The sequence below is a fragment of the Lithobates pipiens genome, unplaced genomic scaffold (genome assembly GCF_037356315.1).
Source record: "Lithobates pipiens isolate NorthernLeopardFrog02 unplaced genomic scaffold, aLitPip1_a1.2 Scaffold_1, whole genome shotgun sequence".
Taxonomy (NCBI): domain Eukaryota; kingdom Metazoa; phylum Chordata; class Amphibia; order Anura; family Ranidae; genus Lithobates; species Lithobates pipiens.
The window spans coordinates 208829432-208845510 of record NW_027507685.1 but is presented as its reverse complement, the minus strand read 5'-3'; the positions used below and the strand labels follow the sequence as shown (position 1 = coordinate 208845510).

Genomic DNA, 16079 nt, shown 5'->3' with positions numbered 1-16079 from the left:
CTCTATGGCCTCTTCCTCTGCAGATTTCTCCTTTGAACCAGCAGTGCCCCATAGGCGTTCAAGGGGCTACGCAAGCACTCAGGCAAAAAGATGTGATGCAGTGCTTGAGTTGGTCTGCTTAGGGGACAGGAGCCACACTGGGCAGAGATTCTGTCAGCTCTGCAGGGACAAGCCCAGAGGTGGTTGACGCCATGCTAGCTTCAGCCACATCCTGAATTTGGTGGTGCAGCAGTTCTTGAGCAGGTACCTGGAATTACAGGATCTCCTGAGGCAGGCCAGAAAAGTCTGTGGTCATTTCCGCTGGTCATATAATGCCAATGCTTGGCTGGCTGACATTCAAAGAGAATGCAATCTGCCCAAGAACCACCTCATTTGTGACATGACCACCTGGTGGAACTCAATGTTGGCAAAGCTGCAGCAGCTACACATGTAGCAGAGGGCAAACAATAAGTACCTGTGTGAGTATGGCACCAGGACAAAGTCAGGGGAGCTTGGCTTATTTTGCCACGCCAGTGGCTAATGATCAAGGATGCATGTACTGTCCTGTCACCATTTGAGGAGGCCACAAGGATGGTGAGCAGTGAGAGTGCATGCATCAGTGATACTGTCCTTCTTGTCTTTCTGTTGGAGCACACTCTTTGTGGAATAATGGACAGGGCACTTGAGGCAGAACAGCGGAAGGAAGAGGAGGACTTCCTTACCTCTCAAGGCCCCCTTTATCCAGATACTAGTATTCCTGCAGGCCCGCAGATCACACAGGAAGAAGAAGAGGAGGAGCAGGTGGATTGTGTCAGCATGGAGGTGGAGGATAACACTAAGCATTAGCAGCAGTCTTCAAGGGATCGTTTGCAGTCCCCAGAAACCTATGGAGTTGTACATAGCTGGGAGGAGGTGGTTGAGGATCATGTGATCCTTAGTGACCCAGAGGACTCAGCATCGAAAGCCTCTGCAAACCCACACTGCATGGCCTCTCTGATCCTGCAAAGCCTGCGAAAGGACCCTAGGATTCGTGGTATCAAGGAGAGGGATCATTACTGGCTGGCAACCCTTCTTGATCCACATTACAAGGGTAAGGTTGCAGAACTTATCCAGCCTTCACAGAGAGAACAGAGGATGAAACATCTTTGGGAGGCCTTGCAGAAAGGTTTGTGCAATGCATTTCCAGAGCCTGGGAGGTTACAATCTCCTGGTGCTGGACAACGTGTTGCTGAGGCTTTGTTCCGTCAAAGAAAGAGCAGTGGAGAAGGTGGCCGGCTGACCGATGCCTTCAGGTAATTCTTCAGTCCTCAGTGCCCAGGTCTCATTGGTTCCAGCAACCATCGCCAGCCTCTGAATTCCATGGTGCAGGAATAGATAGGGGAAAGATCAGACTTGGAGACATTTCCACCAGAACATCCACTAGGTTACTGTGTCTTGAGGATGGACCACTGGCCAGAGCTTGCTCAATATGCAATTGAGCTACTGGCCTGTCCTGCATCCAGCGTTCTTTCTGAACGCACATTCAGTACTACTGGAGGCTTTGTATCCGATCACAGAGTGTGCTTGTCCACAGACTCTGTTGATCGGCTCACATTCATAAAAATGAACCAGTCTTGGATCACAGCTACCAAGCACCTGATGCTGATGTAACCAATTGATTTTTCTATGCATGTGAGATCCCTTGAAGACTGCATATGCTGAGTGACTACCCTATTATGCTGAGTGACTATCCTATTCATCCTCAATTTTCATGATGATAGCTTCTAATGCCCTATACACACGAGCGGATTTTCCGTCGGAAAAAACTTGGATGGTTTTTCTGATGGAATTCCTACAACACTACGATGAGCCGAGAAAATGAAATTCAATGCTTCTGTGCATGCGTCGAATCGTTTCCGAGCATGCATAGGAATTTTGTGCATCAGAATTTGTACAGACGATTGCATTTTGGGATAGGAACTTTTCCCGACCGAAAAATAGAGAACATGCTCTCAATCTTTTGCTGGCTGGAATTCTGTTAGCAAAAGACTGATGGAGCGTACACACGGTCACATTTTATGACAAAAAGCTCTCATTGGAGTTTTGCTGGTGGAATCTCAGATTGTGTGTACGCATAAGATTATTTTGCGTTCAGGGCACCACCACCACTACCTAAGGCCCAATTTTTCTGCCCCTGTTTAACAGGGGCACGTAATTACATTTTTTGATCAAATATTTAACAGCAGGGCTCGTTCCTGCGCTCAACAAGAGTATCTGTGAGGCTTTACAGTGTTGTGCCACCACCACTGCATAAGGCCCAATTTTGCTGCCCCTGTTTAACAGGGGCATGTAATTACAATTTTTGATCCAATATTTCACAGCAGGGCCTGTTCCTGCGTTTAACAAAAGTATCTGTGAGGCTTCACAGTGTTGTGCCACCACCACCACCGCCTAAGGCCCAATTTTTCTGCCCCTGTTTAACAGGGGCACATAATTACAATTTTTGATCTAATATTTCACAGTAGGGCCTGTTCCTGCACTCAAAAGTATATGTGAGGCTTTACAGTGTTGTGCCACCACCACCACCGCCTAAGGCCCAATTTTTCTGCCCCTGTTTAACAGGGACATGTAATTACAATTCTTGATATGATATTTCACAGCAGGATCCGTTCCAGCACCCACCACGAGTATCTGTGAGGGCTTACAGTGTTCTGGTACCATCAACACCTAAGGCCCAATTTTCCACAGAGTGTATAGTGCAGGCCGTATAGTATATACAGGCGGTCCCCTTTTTTCAAACATTCGACTTACAAACGACTCCTACTTACAAACGGAGGGAGACAACCGGAAGTGAGAGGAAATCTACTCCTAGGAAGGGAAATTCTCTCCTGTAAGAGTTAATATGGGGAAAAGGTGTCTCTTCCACTGATGCATGAATCCTTGTTTCCCTAACAACCCAACATTTTCAAAATCCAATTGTCATTAGGACAGAAAATGAGGTGAAATCTTTTGAACAAGGGCACAGACAGCAAAACAAATGTTACAGGGGTGATGATAACCCTTCCCTATGTTATCCAAAAAGCTTAAAAATAGATTTTTTTGGCTGGAGCTACACTTACAAAATGTATCTGTTCCAAATTAAAAACAGCTTCATCTTACGAACAAACCTACAGTCCCCATCTTGTTTGTAACCCGGGCACTGCCTATACACTGCTGCTGTTCAGAGTATGTAGGGCCTGGGGGCCCCACGCCTTTTTTTTAAATTTGGGTGCAGGGTTCACCTTAATATCCATACCAGACCCAAAGGGCCTGGTGATGGGTGGGAGGGGGGCAACATTACATTACAGCCCCAAGCAGTTTTAATTGACTTGAATTCCTTTAGAAATGTCATTTTATGAAGAGACTGTTCTAAACATGGGAAAAATTTGCCACTTTACGGGCATACTATAGACACCAACCAGGCACAATATTTAAAGGAATATTTCACTTTTATTGTTTCACTTTAAGTATTATTAAAATCACTGCTTCTGAAAAAACTACCGTTTAAAAAAAAAAAAAATGCATTGATTCATGTCCCCTGGGGCAGGACCCAGGTCCCTGAACAGTTTTTATGAAAATAACTTACATTTTCACGTTCGAGTATATAGACTTTAACGGGGTTCGCGTGTTCCCACAAATTTTTGGTCTGTTTGCGTGTTCTGCCGAAAACTGAACTGGGGGGTGTTTGCCTTATCCCTAGTATTCCCTTTCTGCACCCCCCTCCCAGCGGAATGAACTGTGAGGGAGCAAAAGAAAAGTTTGTATATTCTGCTGGAGTACCAAGATTTAAAGATGGCCTCTTGTAGCCTTACTTGCAGCCTTTTTATCATACAGTTTGTTACTTTATTTTTTGGGTACCAGAAAATGTGGTTTGCCATTTTTGCCACATGATTATGTTAAAACGGTAGAAAACTTGGTAAAGGGAAAAAATAAAACACAATTTTTCCTGCAGGGCAATGTTATAATGTGCTAGTATGCATTGCATACTAGCACGTTATGTGAAAATTATCTTAAAATTAAGCCCTGCAGCTGTCACCACTAACAGGACTTCCATCTAGCGGGCTCTGGTCCTTTGATTGGACGTGTCACGACGACGTCACTCCTGCACATGCACACGGGAGTCGCTGTTCACAGCACAGGGTTTTGAATGCCATTTCTTCAAAGAGCATGCACTGGTGGCTTCACGAGTAAATATCTCCTAAACTGTGCACATTTAGGATATATTTACTATACCTATAGGCAAGATCTATTATAGGCTTACCTATAAGTAAAATCAAAAAAGGGAGTTTACTCCTGCTTTAATGATATTCACTTTCCTTTTGTATGTCTGCATGATCTTGTCTTTCACAAATCCTGTGGATGGGTCATTTTCAATCTGATATTGCTTTAAAAATGTAAATAAAATTAAAAAAATGCTCTTGTTTTTTTTTTGTTTTGTTTTTTTAAATGAAAGGTTTTGCATGAGCCCACTTGGGTTTGAGGCTGAAATCTGGTATTAAGATGCTTTTTCAAAACAATTTGAAGTTTTCCCTTGTTTTCCCAAATTAACATTTATGACATTCATACAAAAGTGACAGAAGACTAAGGCCCCTTTCACACTGTTGGACCATTCATGTCCGCCTGTCAGTTTTGTCCACGGACCTGAACGGGTGCTCCATGTTAGTCTATGGAGCGATAGATGTCAGCGGTAACATGTCCACTGACATCCGACCCAGTCCGATCCTACGTCCGACCCTAAGTTCACATCCATCCCTGGCGAATCAGGTCAGGTGAGATCTGATGAAAACGGACATGCTGTCCGTTTTCATCCCATCTCTCCATAGCAACCAGCGGTGCTCGACAAGCCCCTCCCTGCTCAGTGAGCAGAGAGGGACCTGTCATCCGCCGGCTCAGGGAAGATCAACAGAGAGATCTCCCGATGAGCTGGCGAACAGAGGCGGACTCCGTGGCAGTGGATCCACCTCGTGGGAATGAAGCCTTACAATAACACTCCACAACCCCTTTTTCACTCCTCTGCATCACTGTTCATAGGCATTAGCCAACCAAGGTAATTCATAAAATGTTTGCATTTTATCAGACCGATTTATCTGCAGATATTATTGAGACTGACGCAAATCTTACATTTTACTGCATTTACATTTTGTTTTCCTGTTAGAACATTTATATGAATCTGTTCCTTTTGCAGGTACTTGTGGAGATGGGCAAGTCATCAACGACATCAGTGAACCGTTTCTAATCCAACTAAACTTGTTGGGAGCCAACAATTTGTATGGAGGATGGGGGAGAGATTCACTACTAGGCGCTGATCAGAATCTTCAATGGGTGGCTCCTCTTGCAACTGACGGAAGGCTTATGCAGTATCTGTATACCTACCCTTCATTTAATGATCTGAGAGTCTATAGAAGTCACACAGTGAAGTACTTTTCATTAAGTACTGATTGGGGTCAAGGTGGTGGAATGATCCTGTACAACAACATGTTGTACTATAATTGCTACAACACCTTGAACATCTGCAAATATGACCGGGCACACAATTTGCTCACCCGAGTGGCTCTCCCTGACGCCTCATACACAAACAAATTCTCCTACTCATATGCACCTTGGCAGGACATTGACTTATCAGCTGATGAAGAGGGTCTTTGGGTCATTTATTCAAGTGAGCAGAATCATGGAAATATTATTATAAGCAAACTTAATGCTACTAGTCTTGCAGTACTGAAGACCTGGAACACCAACCAGTACAAACCTGGTGTCAGCAATGCTTTCATGGTGTGCGGGGTCTTGTATGCTACTCGAGGCATCAGCACAAAGCAAGAGGAGCTCTTCTACATGTATGATACAAAAACTAATGAGGAAGGGAAGTTGAGTGTCGTTTTTGATAAGCCAACAGAGAAAGTGCAAAGTCTGTCCTATAATTGTAATGATCACAGGCTCTACATGTATAATGATGGCTACATGGTCTATTATGACATTTCTTTCACTTTACAACCCAAACCCAAATCTAAAATGATGCATTCCAAATAAACCCTATCCAGATCAAATAGATGAACCAATATAAAATTAATACAATATATTAAATGTTGGTGTCAGACGTGGTAAGAAACCTTCTTTCATCAACCATGATCACCCCAGACAAATGATAACAAAAATGTACCAATGTGTGAAGATTTCCAGATTCTGACAGTCCTGAGAAAACTAAACTACATGGGGAATGCTTGTTGAATAACACTTGTAGTGGTTGTAAAGGGAAATATACTGTATAATCTTCATCTTTAAATGTCTATTCTGAATCAAAGGCATTAAATGATAAATTAATTCTATGTAATGTCTTACTGAATAATAGTAATTAAATAAACACTTGAGCATGACATATGGTGTCAGTGAATTTTTGTTTTCCCTTCTTTCTGATGAAATGAGTTGTTTGAAACTAAACTGTTCTGTAACTACTTTACAGAGAGTGGAATAGGGTTAGAACCTCTGTCAGGTTGTTGTTGCTGTCTCTCTTCCCATTAGGGAGATTACATCTCATTTCCTATCCTGGAGGCACAACAGAAAGTGAGGGGAAATTCCACCTTTATTAGCAGACAGTTGAATAAGTGTCCCCAATGGTTCATTTCCATTCTTCTCCCATTCTGGGGACAGTTGTTAGATTTCCCATCACGTCTGGTCACAGTGGCAATAATGAACAGACAGAAACTGGGAATTAGTGTTTATTTTATTTTTTGTGCACCAGATAATGTAACTTGCTATTACTGCCATGTTGTGTTTGTGTTAATTAAGTTCACTTTCCTTTTGTGTGTCTGCATGACCTCGTCTTTCACAAATCCTGTGGTTAACCACTTAAGCCCCGGACCATTTTGCTGGCCAAAGACCAGAGCACTTTTTGCGATTCTGCACTGTGTCGCTTTAACTGACAATTGTGCGGTGGTGCGACGTGGCTCCCAAACAAAATTGACATCCTTTTTTTTGAACAAATAGAGCTTTCTTTTGGTGGTATTTGATCACCCCTGTGGTTTTTATTTTTTGCGCTATCAATAAAAAAAGAGCAACAATTTTGAAAAAAAATGCATTATTATTTACCCCAAAAATGTATAAAAAAATTTTTTTTCCCTCAGTTTAGGCCGATACGTATTCTTCTACATATTTTTGGTAAAAGAAAATCACAAGAAGTGTTTATTGATTGGTTTTTGCGCAAACGTTATAGCGATTACAAAATATGGGATAGTTTTATGGCATTTTTATTATTTTTTTTTTTTTACTGGTAATGGCAGCGATTCGTGATTTTTATCATGACTGCGACATTATGGCGGTCACATCGGACATTTTTGACACATTTTTGAGACCATTGTCATTTATACAGCAATCAGTGCTATACAAATGCACTGATTTCTGTGTAAATGACACTGGCAGGGGGCAGTGTAAGGCCGCGTACACACGGGCGGACTGTTCGCCCAACTTTGTCTGTCCAACAGTTTCGGCGGACAGTCCGCTCAAACTTAGCATGGGCGGACAAGCCCACACACGACGAACGAACAGTTTGCTGAAACCGTGCGCGATGACGTTTCGACACGTACGACGGGACGAAAATTTCGACGTACAATACACTTCAATGCAACTTTCCGACGTGTAAATCCGTTCTGAGCATGCGCGGAACTTAGTTTGTCGAACAAGCCTACACACGGGCGGACTGTTCGCTCAAACAAGGTTTCAGCGGACAGTTTTTCGGAATTTCCGAAAAACCTTGTTCGTCCAACTGTCCGCTGAAACTGTCCGCTGAAGCCCCACACACGAGCGGACTGTCCGCGCAAACCCTGTTCAGCGGACAAAGTTGGGCGAACAGTCCGCCCGTGTGTACGCGGCCTAAGTGTTAAGTGTGCCCTGGGGAGTGTTTCTTACTGTGGGAGGGTGGCTACATTTGACATGTCACTGATCTCTGCTTCTGATCACAGGGAGCAGAGATCAGTATCACTAGGCGGAATGGGGAGATGCTTGTTTTCATTAGCATTTCCCCGTTCTTCCTCCCCGTGAGATGATCGGGGGTATCCCCGCAGCGATCGAGTCCACGGGATCCGCGATCCGACTCAAGGAGGTCCCGGCCGGCGCATGCCTCTGGTGGTGCGCACGCGATGGCACGCCAGCAAATTTAAAGGGACATACCTGTATGCCCATTTGCCTATCCATGCCATTCTGCCGACATACATCGGCGTGCGCCAGTCGGGAAGTGCTTAAGTCATTTCAAATTGATGTTTCTTAAAAAAAAAAAAAATTCTCCAAGCCCTTGTACACACGGTCGGAGAATCCGTCGGAATGTGTCCTATCGGACCGTGTTGTCGGATAATCCGACTGTGTGTGGTATGCATCGGACTGATTCCGTCGGAATATCTGTCGGACCCAATTTTCCAACTTGTTGGAAATATTTTCTGACCAACTGGTTCGATCGGACATACTCCGATCATGTGTAGAGAATTTTGATCGGACCAAGTGCCACGCATGCTCAGATCAAATTCCTACATCAAAGCTATTCGCTACTAGCCTGAACGTAGTCCCATCATAACGAAATTACGTCATCACGTTCTGAATGATCAGATTTTTCGACAACTTAGTCCGACCGTGTGTATGCAACAGTTTCGGACAAGATCCGACGGGCAAAATCCGACAGACAAGATCCGACGGATTTGGTTGTCGAAATCTCCGACCGCGTGTACAGGGGCTTAGACCTGCACGATTCTGGCCAAAATGAGAATCACGATTTTTTTGCTTAGAATGAAAAGATCACGATTCTTGCAACGTAAAATCTTTTACATTATACAAAAAAAATTTAGCTAACTTTACTGGTTATTTTTTTTTCCCCAAAAATTGCATTTGAAAGATCGCTGTGTAAATACAGTGTGACATAAGACACAATTTTATTGTCTAGGGTCTCTACTAAAAAATATATATAATGTTTGGAGGTTCTAAATGATTTTCTAGCAAAAAAAAAAATTTTTACTTGAAACCAACAAATGTCAGAAAAAGGGTTAGTGTTTAAGTGGTTAAACTTTCTTCATTTACACACGAAGTCTATTCCATTGACAAATTGTTGCAATGTTTAGACTTAGTTTCACTGCTAAGAGCCAGTTCACACAGGGGTGACCTGGGATCCGACTTCAAGTCGCCCCAAGCTGCCCCAAGTAGCGCGGTTGAGAAAATGAATGGAAGTGAATGGAGCCGTCTTAATGTACACTACTGAAGTCGCTCCGACTTCAGAAAAGGTTTCTGTATGACTTCAATCCAACTTCTAGGCGACATGTACACATTGATTTCAAAGGAAGTTGCCTCCAAGTCGGATCCCCTGTCTTAACTGAAGCAACTTTCCAGGAAGTAAAAATAGTTTTCTAGGCAAACCCCTCCCTCCCACAGAGCTGATTATTATGTGATTGGCCACTGGCAAAGTCCCCTGTCTTGGAGGCAACTTCAAGCTGCCTTGTAAGTTACCTCAAGTCGTGCTGTGATTCATACTCAAGTTGTGTCCAAGTTGCCTGGAAGTCATGTATCCCCTGTGTGAACCGGCTCTGAAGAATGTTGTGATTCTTGGCAGACTGCCCGTTTTTTTATCTTCCTTTCATTTGAAGACTGTGGCTTCAGAAGAGCAGAGAAAACTCTTTGCATAGACAGAATTGTGAAACACTATTTTCAAGATCGCAATGGGGAAAAAATCACGATAATGATTCTTGACGATTAATCATGCAGCTCTAATTTCTAAAAAAAACATATTGATAGATCTTGCAAGAGCCCACTTGAGTTTGATTCTGAAATCTTGTATCAAAGAATATCTATGGTCAAAATGTAACATTATATAATCATTCCCACATTGTATTTCAATTACCTCTAGCCTACTCCTATTATTCTGAGCAATATTTAACAATTTGGCTGCCAGAGCTGTTTTTGCGTTTTTTGCACACAATTAAAAAATCATATTAGGTCTGAAGATTACACAAAACCCCAAACATTATATATTTTCTGAAAACAGACACCTTAGAGACTAAAATAGTGGTAGTCCCAATTTATGTCATAGGTTATTAACACAAAGGCCTAGGAAACCCAAAATTTCAGTAAAAAAAAGCACACTAAAGTGAATCTTAGGGCTAACAAACACAATAAACTACCCAAATTATGTATCTAACATGTCAAACCTTAAACTTGTGTGCACCCGTGAAAAAACTTCAGTACCTTATATTTTCCATAGTCAACGCTTCAAAATACCCCTATAGGTATTAATTTAGTGTTACGGAGGAGGTCTTGTGTAAGAATTATTGCTCTCAATCTGGCGTGTGCAGCAATATGTGTATCGCAATCAAACGTTTTCATGTGTAGGCGCAAGTTCGCAAGCTTATACTAGGCTGATACCTGCAGCAGCTCCCTTTCCAAGATCTGCATTCTGCCAACTTACCATAAAGCTGATCGGGCACTAGAGCACTCCCAATCATCTCTATGGTATACAAAACCGGAAGCAACAAGAATTTTTGTCACTTCCAGTTTCGGTATTTTGTTTACCGGCTATTACCGACTATTACCGAGTTTGATCCAAAGCTTTCAAGGTGTTAAGGGCAGAGGAGAGATCTGTGATCTATTAACCCCAGATGTCTCAGTAAAGAGGACCTGTCACTGCCTATTGCTATCACAAGGGACGTTTACATTCTTTGTGGTAACAATAAAAGTGATAAAAAAAAAATTAAAGGGACAATGTAAAAATAATTTTATTTTAATATTTTTTTTTTTTTTATGTTAGTTCCCCACCCCCAATGCTCTCACGCAAACGCATATGTAGGTCACGTGCACATGTGAGGTATCATTGCAAACGTCAGAGTGAGAGCAATGATTCTAGCACCAGTCTTCCTGTGTAACTCTAAACTGGCAACCTGTAAAGGCTTTTAAACTGTCGCCTATGAAGATTATAAATGTACTGTAATCTGGCGCCATGTATGAAATTCAGTTCTTCCGTGTATAGGATGTGCACGCGTGCCTCCCGTCCCATCTGTGCTGTGACTGGTTACAGCACAACTTTGGTAGCATGGCCCAGCCAATGATTTTTGGTCTGGACCAGCTGATTGGCTGTAGCAAATCACAGCACAACCTGTGTAAATGTTAATAAAGCCAGGACTATGTAAGTAGAAACAGCATATTTACACTTTCAAACACCTAGTTAGCCACATTATCTCTTTAATTGCCCTGCAGTTAACCCTTTCACATTCCTTCACCAATGTCTTTAGTACAGTGTACAGTGTATTTTTATTAATCACTATAGTAGTGTCACTAACGACACTAGGTAGCATCAGCGTCAGTTAGCATCCCTCCCAGATAGTGTCAGATTGTCTGCCACACTATCGATATCCACATTCAACCCTTGGATTGCCTTCAACGCTATCATAGTCACAATATAACCACCATTACTAGTATAGTGTGTAAACAGATCACTGATCAGTAATTTGATTTTGTTCTTTCTCTAAGTCTGATCTGAATGGTAGGGAAAAAGGGGAAATACCTTTTGTAAGACCACCTTTCCTCCTGGGACCGTGGCAGCAGCAGGTTTCCCTGTGCACCTATCCTCTGAGAGGAAAACATGAGGGAAAGTTTAGGTTACCACTGAAAAAATTCTAAAAGGGTCTGGTGACCAAACAGTCATGGCCAAAAATATTGGCACCCCTCAATTTCTGTCATATAATGCACCACTTCGCCCAGAGAATTGTTGCAATTACAAGTGTTTAGGAATTATCATGTTTATTTCTTTTGTTTGTATTGGTATGGCACAAAAAGTGGAGAAACAAAAAGCCAAATCTGACACATTGCATGCAAAATTCTAAAACTGGACTGGACAAAATTATTGACACCTTCTCAAAATTGTAAGAAATAATTGCATTCCAAATTTGTGATGTTCCTGTAATTTGTAATTAAACTCACCTGTATCAATTAGCAAGTGCTGACAATATTGAAAACACACCAGCAATCAGTTAAAATGGTGAAAAATTTACTCAACCTTTCTGTTGTGTGCCTCTGTGTGCCACACGGAGCATGAAGAAGAGAAAGAGCAGCATACAAGTGTCAGAGGATTTGAGAACAAAAATTGTGGAAAAGGATCTCAAGGTTACAATTCCATCTCCAGAGATTTTAATGTTCCCGTGTCCACTGTGTGCAACATTGTAAAGAAGTTTGCAGCCTCTGGTACTGTAGCTAAGCTCCCAGGCCTTCGACAAAAGAGAAAAATTGATCAAAGATTGCAACAAAGGATTGTTCGAATGGTGGATAAAGAACCTCGATCAACTTCCAGACAAATTCAAGCTGACCTTCAGGCAAGGGGTACAACTGTGTCAGCACCATTGGCAGCTGGTGAAGTTTTAGGATGGAGAGGCGCCAGACCCCGCCCTTCCTTTTTGACCCCTCCCACTTGGTGAAAATGGGTGTGGTTATAGCGGAATAGTGGGCATGGCTTAAGGGGATGGCTCTAAGGGGGTGTGGTAGAGTGAGATGAACGAGGTATAGAGGGATGGAGGGAGAGGGAGGGAGAGAGGGGGGGACAGAAGGCCCAGATCCTACACCACAATAGAAATATGTGTATTCTAGAAAGTTTAACAATCAGCAGATAAAGATACTCCAAACACCTGGTGTTAGCACTTCAAGCATCCTGGCACCATGGTTGCTATGGTGTCAGGGGGATTGAAGCGCACTATTTCTATTATTACATTGTAATATAAATTTAAATAATTCAACTCACCATAATGCAGAATCAGTGGGGGCCCTGAGCGTGTCACCTGCCACGTCGCCTGCCAGCAGAGTCCCCCTTACATCAGGTGCTCTCAGCAGAGTCCCTCCTTACATCAGGTGCCCCCAGCAGAGTCCCTCCTTACATCAGGTGCCCCCAGCAGAGTTCCTTCTTACATCAGGTTCCCCCAGCAGAGACCCTCCTTACATCAGGTGCCCCAGCAGAGTCCCTCCTTACATCAGGTGCCCCCAGAAGAGTCCCTCCTTACATGAGGTGCCCCCAGCAGAGTCCCTCCTTACATCAGATGCCCCAAGCAGAGCCCCTCCTTACATCAGGTGCTCCCATCAGCCGAGTCCCTCCTTACAGCTGTGTCTCCATCAGTGGAGCCCCTCCTTACATCTGTGTCCCAGTCAACGGAGTCCCTCCTTACATCTGTGTCCCCATCAGTGGAGTCCCTCCTTACATCTGTGTTCCAAACACAGTGCACTTAAGGACTTTTTCTTCTTTTTAAAGGGCCATGTTTAAGAAAAAAAAATATATATTTTTTTGGTGACTGCCTGGGGGATGAGGACGGGCCGCCACTGGTTAGCTCACATGATAGGTCGCCATCTAAATGAAAAGGGGTGCTCTGGTACTAGATCCAGGAGGACCCCACTACTGACACAGAAACATAAAGAGGTCAGATTGGGGTTTGCCAAAACTTATATGAGGAAGCCAAAATTATTTTGGGAGAATGTGCTGTGGACAGAGGAAACAAAATTACAGATTTTTGGTAAAGCCAATCATTGTACTGTTTTCAGAATTTTGGTGTTGCTTTGCTCCATCAGAGGTCATAGGTTTTACAGCAGTACAATGACCCAAAGCACACATCAAAAAGCATCCAGAAATGGTTTAAGACTAAATGCTAGAGAGTACTGAACTGGCCAGCAATGACTGTATATATACAGGGAAGTGAGCTCCCAGAGGTGCTGGCTGTCAGGAAAATGCCACCTGTGAGCTCCCCACCCTTCATATCACAGCATTATTACGTGGATCACCTTGTAAACAACGGGAATAGTTATTTGAAAAATGTGGATCACAAAATGATTTTTGTCTGAAAGGTTTGCAGCACATCCCTATAATAGCAAAATAACAATGTGGTAAGAAAGTGGGACTTTATAAGTGCCAATACACTTTCTCTAAGAATGAATATTACTACACATATAAAGATGATTTTATTTTATTACAAGTCTCAAAAAAAAAAGCCAAACTACGGTAAAGTAACCCCTTAAAAACATAGATGTACCCCCACATTGAATTCAGACCAAAGAGAGCAACCCTGAAAATTTAGTTTCCCTCCTAGATATCTAACATGCACATAGATGATCATATCACAACTAGTAAGTTATGGTACATATTATAGTAATCATATGACAGAGCAGGAGGGGATTTGTACTGACGCGTTTCACCAGTAATGGCTTCCTCGGGGGTTCAGGGGATATATGACTTGAACCACTGGAAATATACAAAAAACATAGATAATATACAATCCATAAAAAACATTTCACATCAATATTTATATTTAATTTTGTTACATTTGTGTTATGTGACTACTAACTCACAATTGATGTGAGGACAGTAGAGGTCAACAATATTGGGCGAGGAGCATGCTGTATTTCCTCCGATCAAGTCGGGAATGGTAGAAGGTGTGTAGATGCGGAAGATGATTAAGGTCAAGGACAAGAAACCTTCTCAGAAGATTATCGCTTTTCTTTGTGATGTATTCCACAGACAACAATATGTGTTTTTATATTGTATGTAAAAAAAAAATGATTTTTATACAAACTGTATGATATAGGATCATGTTTCTTTTTGCATGGTAAGTGTGCACACTGCATTATATTTAAAGTACCAAAATACTCCATGTCCTTTTTTTATGTTTTTAAGGGGTTTCTTTCTCCTAGTTTGTCTTTTTTATGAGATTTGTAATAAAAAAAACTTGTTATGTCTATATGTGTAGTAACATTAATTCTGAAAGGAGGTGTATTGGCACTTATAGAGTCCCACTTTCTTATCACATTCTTCTATTTTTAAAATTGTAGTTATTTATGGATATGGCCCAGGTTGTAGCGACTAGGCTGTCTTTTTGGATGCCTAAAATGTTTATATTGTGGCGTCCCAGCTGCTCCATCTATCCCAGACTTTCTCTCTTTCAGGCTCGTGCCTCAAATTGTCCTGTCCTGGACAATATGGTGCAGCAAGCACCTCTCACAGCTGCCTTGCAATCACTGACCCCTTCAGGGCACCTCTACTATTTCTGGCTCTAACTAGACATGTGCATTCATTTTCGTCCGAATTTCAGCTATTTTCGTTTTTGTTTTGACAATCCGAAAAACAAAAGATCCGACATAAATAAATGCTTTATTTTTGTTTTCATTGTTACAACAGTTCGATATAGAATGGGAGATTCGATGTGACTCTGACAACAATCTGTGTCTATAGAACCTGTGGTCGAATGTGCCTAACCTTACCTCTATTGGTCCAAGATTATATAGAGAAAATATTCGACAGAGAAAAAAGATTTGACAGAAAGAAAAGATTCTGCAAGTTACTGTCCTAAAAAGTGTTTGGGGACCCGGGTCCTGCCCCAGGGGACATGTATCAATGCAAAAAAAAAGTTTTAAAAACGGCAGTTTTTTTGGGAGCAGTGATTTTAATAATAATTAAAGTGAAACAATAAAAGTGTAATATTCCTTTAAATTTCTAGGTGGGGGGGGGGTGTCTATAGTATGCCTGTGAAAGGGCGCATGTTTCTGGTGCTTAGAACTGTCCCTGCACAAAATGTCATTTATGCAGGAAAAAAAGTCCTTTAAAAATCACTCGCAGCTATTATGAATTGTCGGCTCCATAATACAGAGAACACTCATTGAAAGTCATTGATAAAAAAAAAAAAAAAAAAAAAAAGCGTGGGGGTCCCCCAAATTCAATTACCAGGACGTTCAGGTCTGGTATGGATATTAAGGGGAACCTTGCGTCAAAATTTAAAAAAAAATTGACGTGGGGTTCCCCCTAAATATCCAAACCAGACCTTTTATCTGAGCACGCAACCTGGCAGGCCGCAGGAAAAGAGGGGGGACGAGAGAGCGGCCCCCCTCCCTCCTGAACCGTACCAGGCCACATGCCCTCAACATTGGGAGGATGCTTTGGGGGTCTGTGACCCCTCAAAGCACCTTGTCCCCATGTTGATGAGGACAAGGGCCTCATCCCCACAACCCTGGCCGGTGGTTGGGGGGGTCTGTGGAGTGTGGAGAGTGGATTACCACCGCTGGAATCTTTTTTAAATTTTTTTCTATTTTTAATAAAGGAA

The 16079-nt window shown here is 42.3% G+C and overlaps 1 protein-coding gene across 1 annotated transcript in view; it reads left to right on the top strand.

Annotated features, from left to right (window-relative positions):
• LOC143982485 (olfactomedin-4-like) overlaps positions 1-6365 on the top strand; it is a 36576-nt gene extending 30211 nt beyond the window's left edge. The window contains exon 5 of the mRNA XM_077481241.1: positions 5183-6365. Coding sequence (XP_077337367.1) covers positions 5183-6021 — 839 coding nt within the window. The 3' untranslated portion in view covers positions 6022-6365. The remainder of the gene's footprint in view (positions 1-5182) is intronic.
• Positions 6366-16079: the final 9714 nt, after the last annotated feature.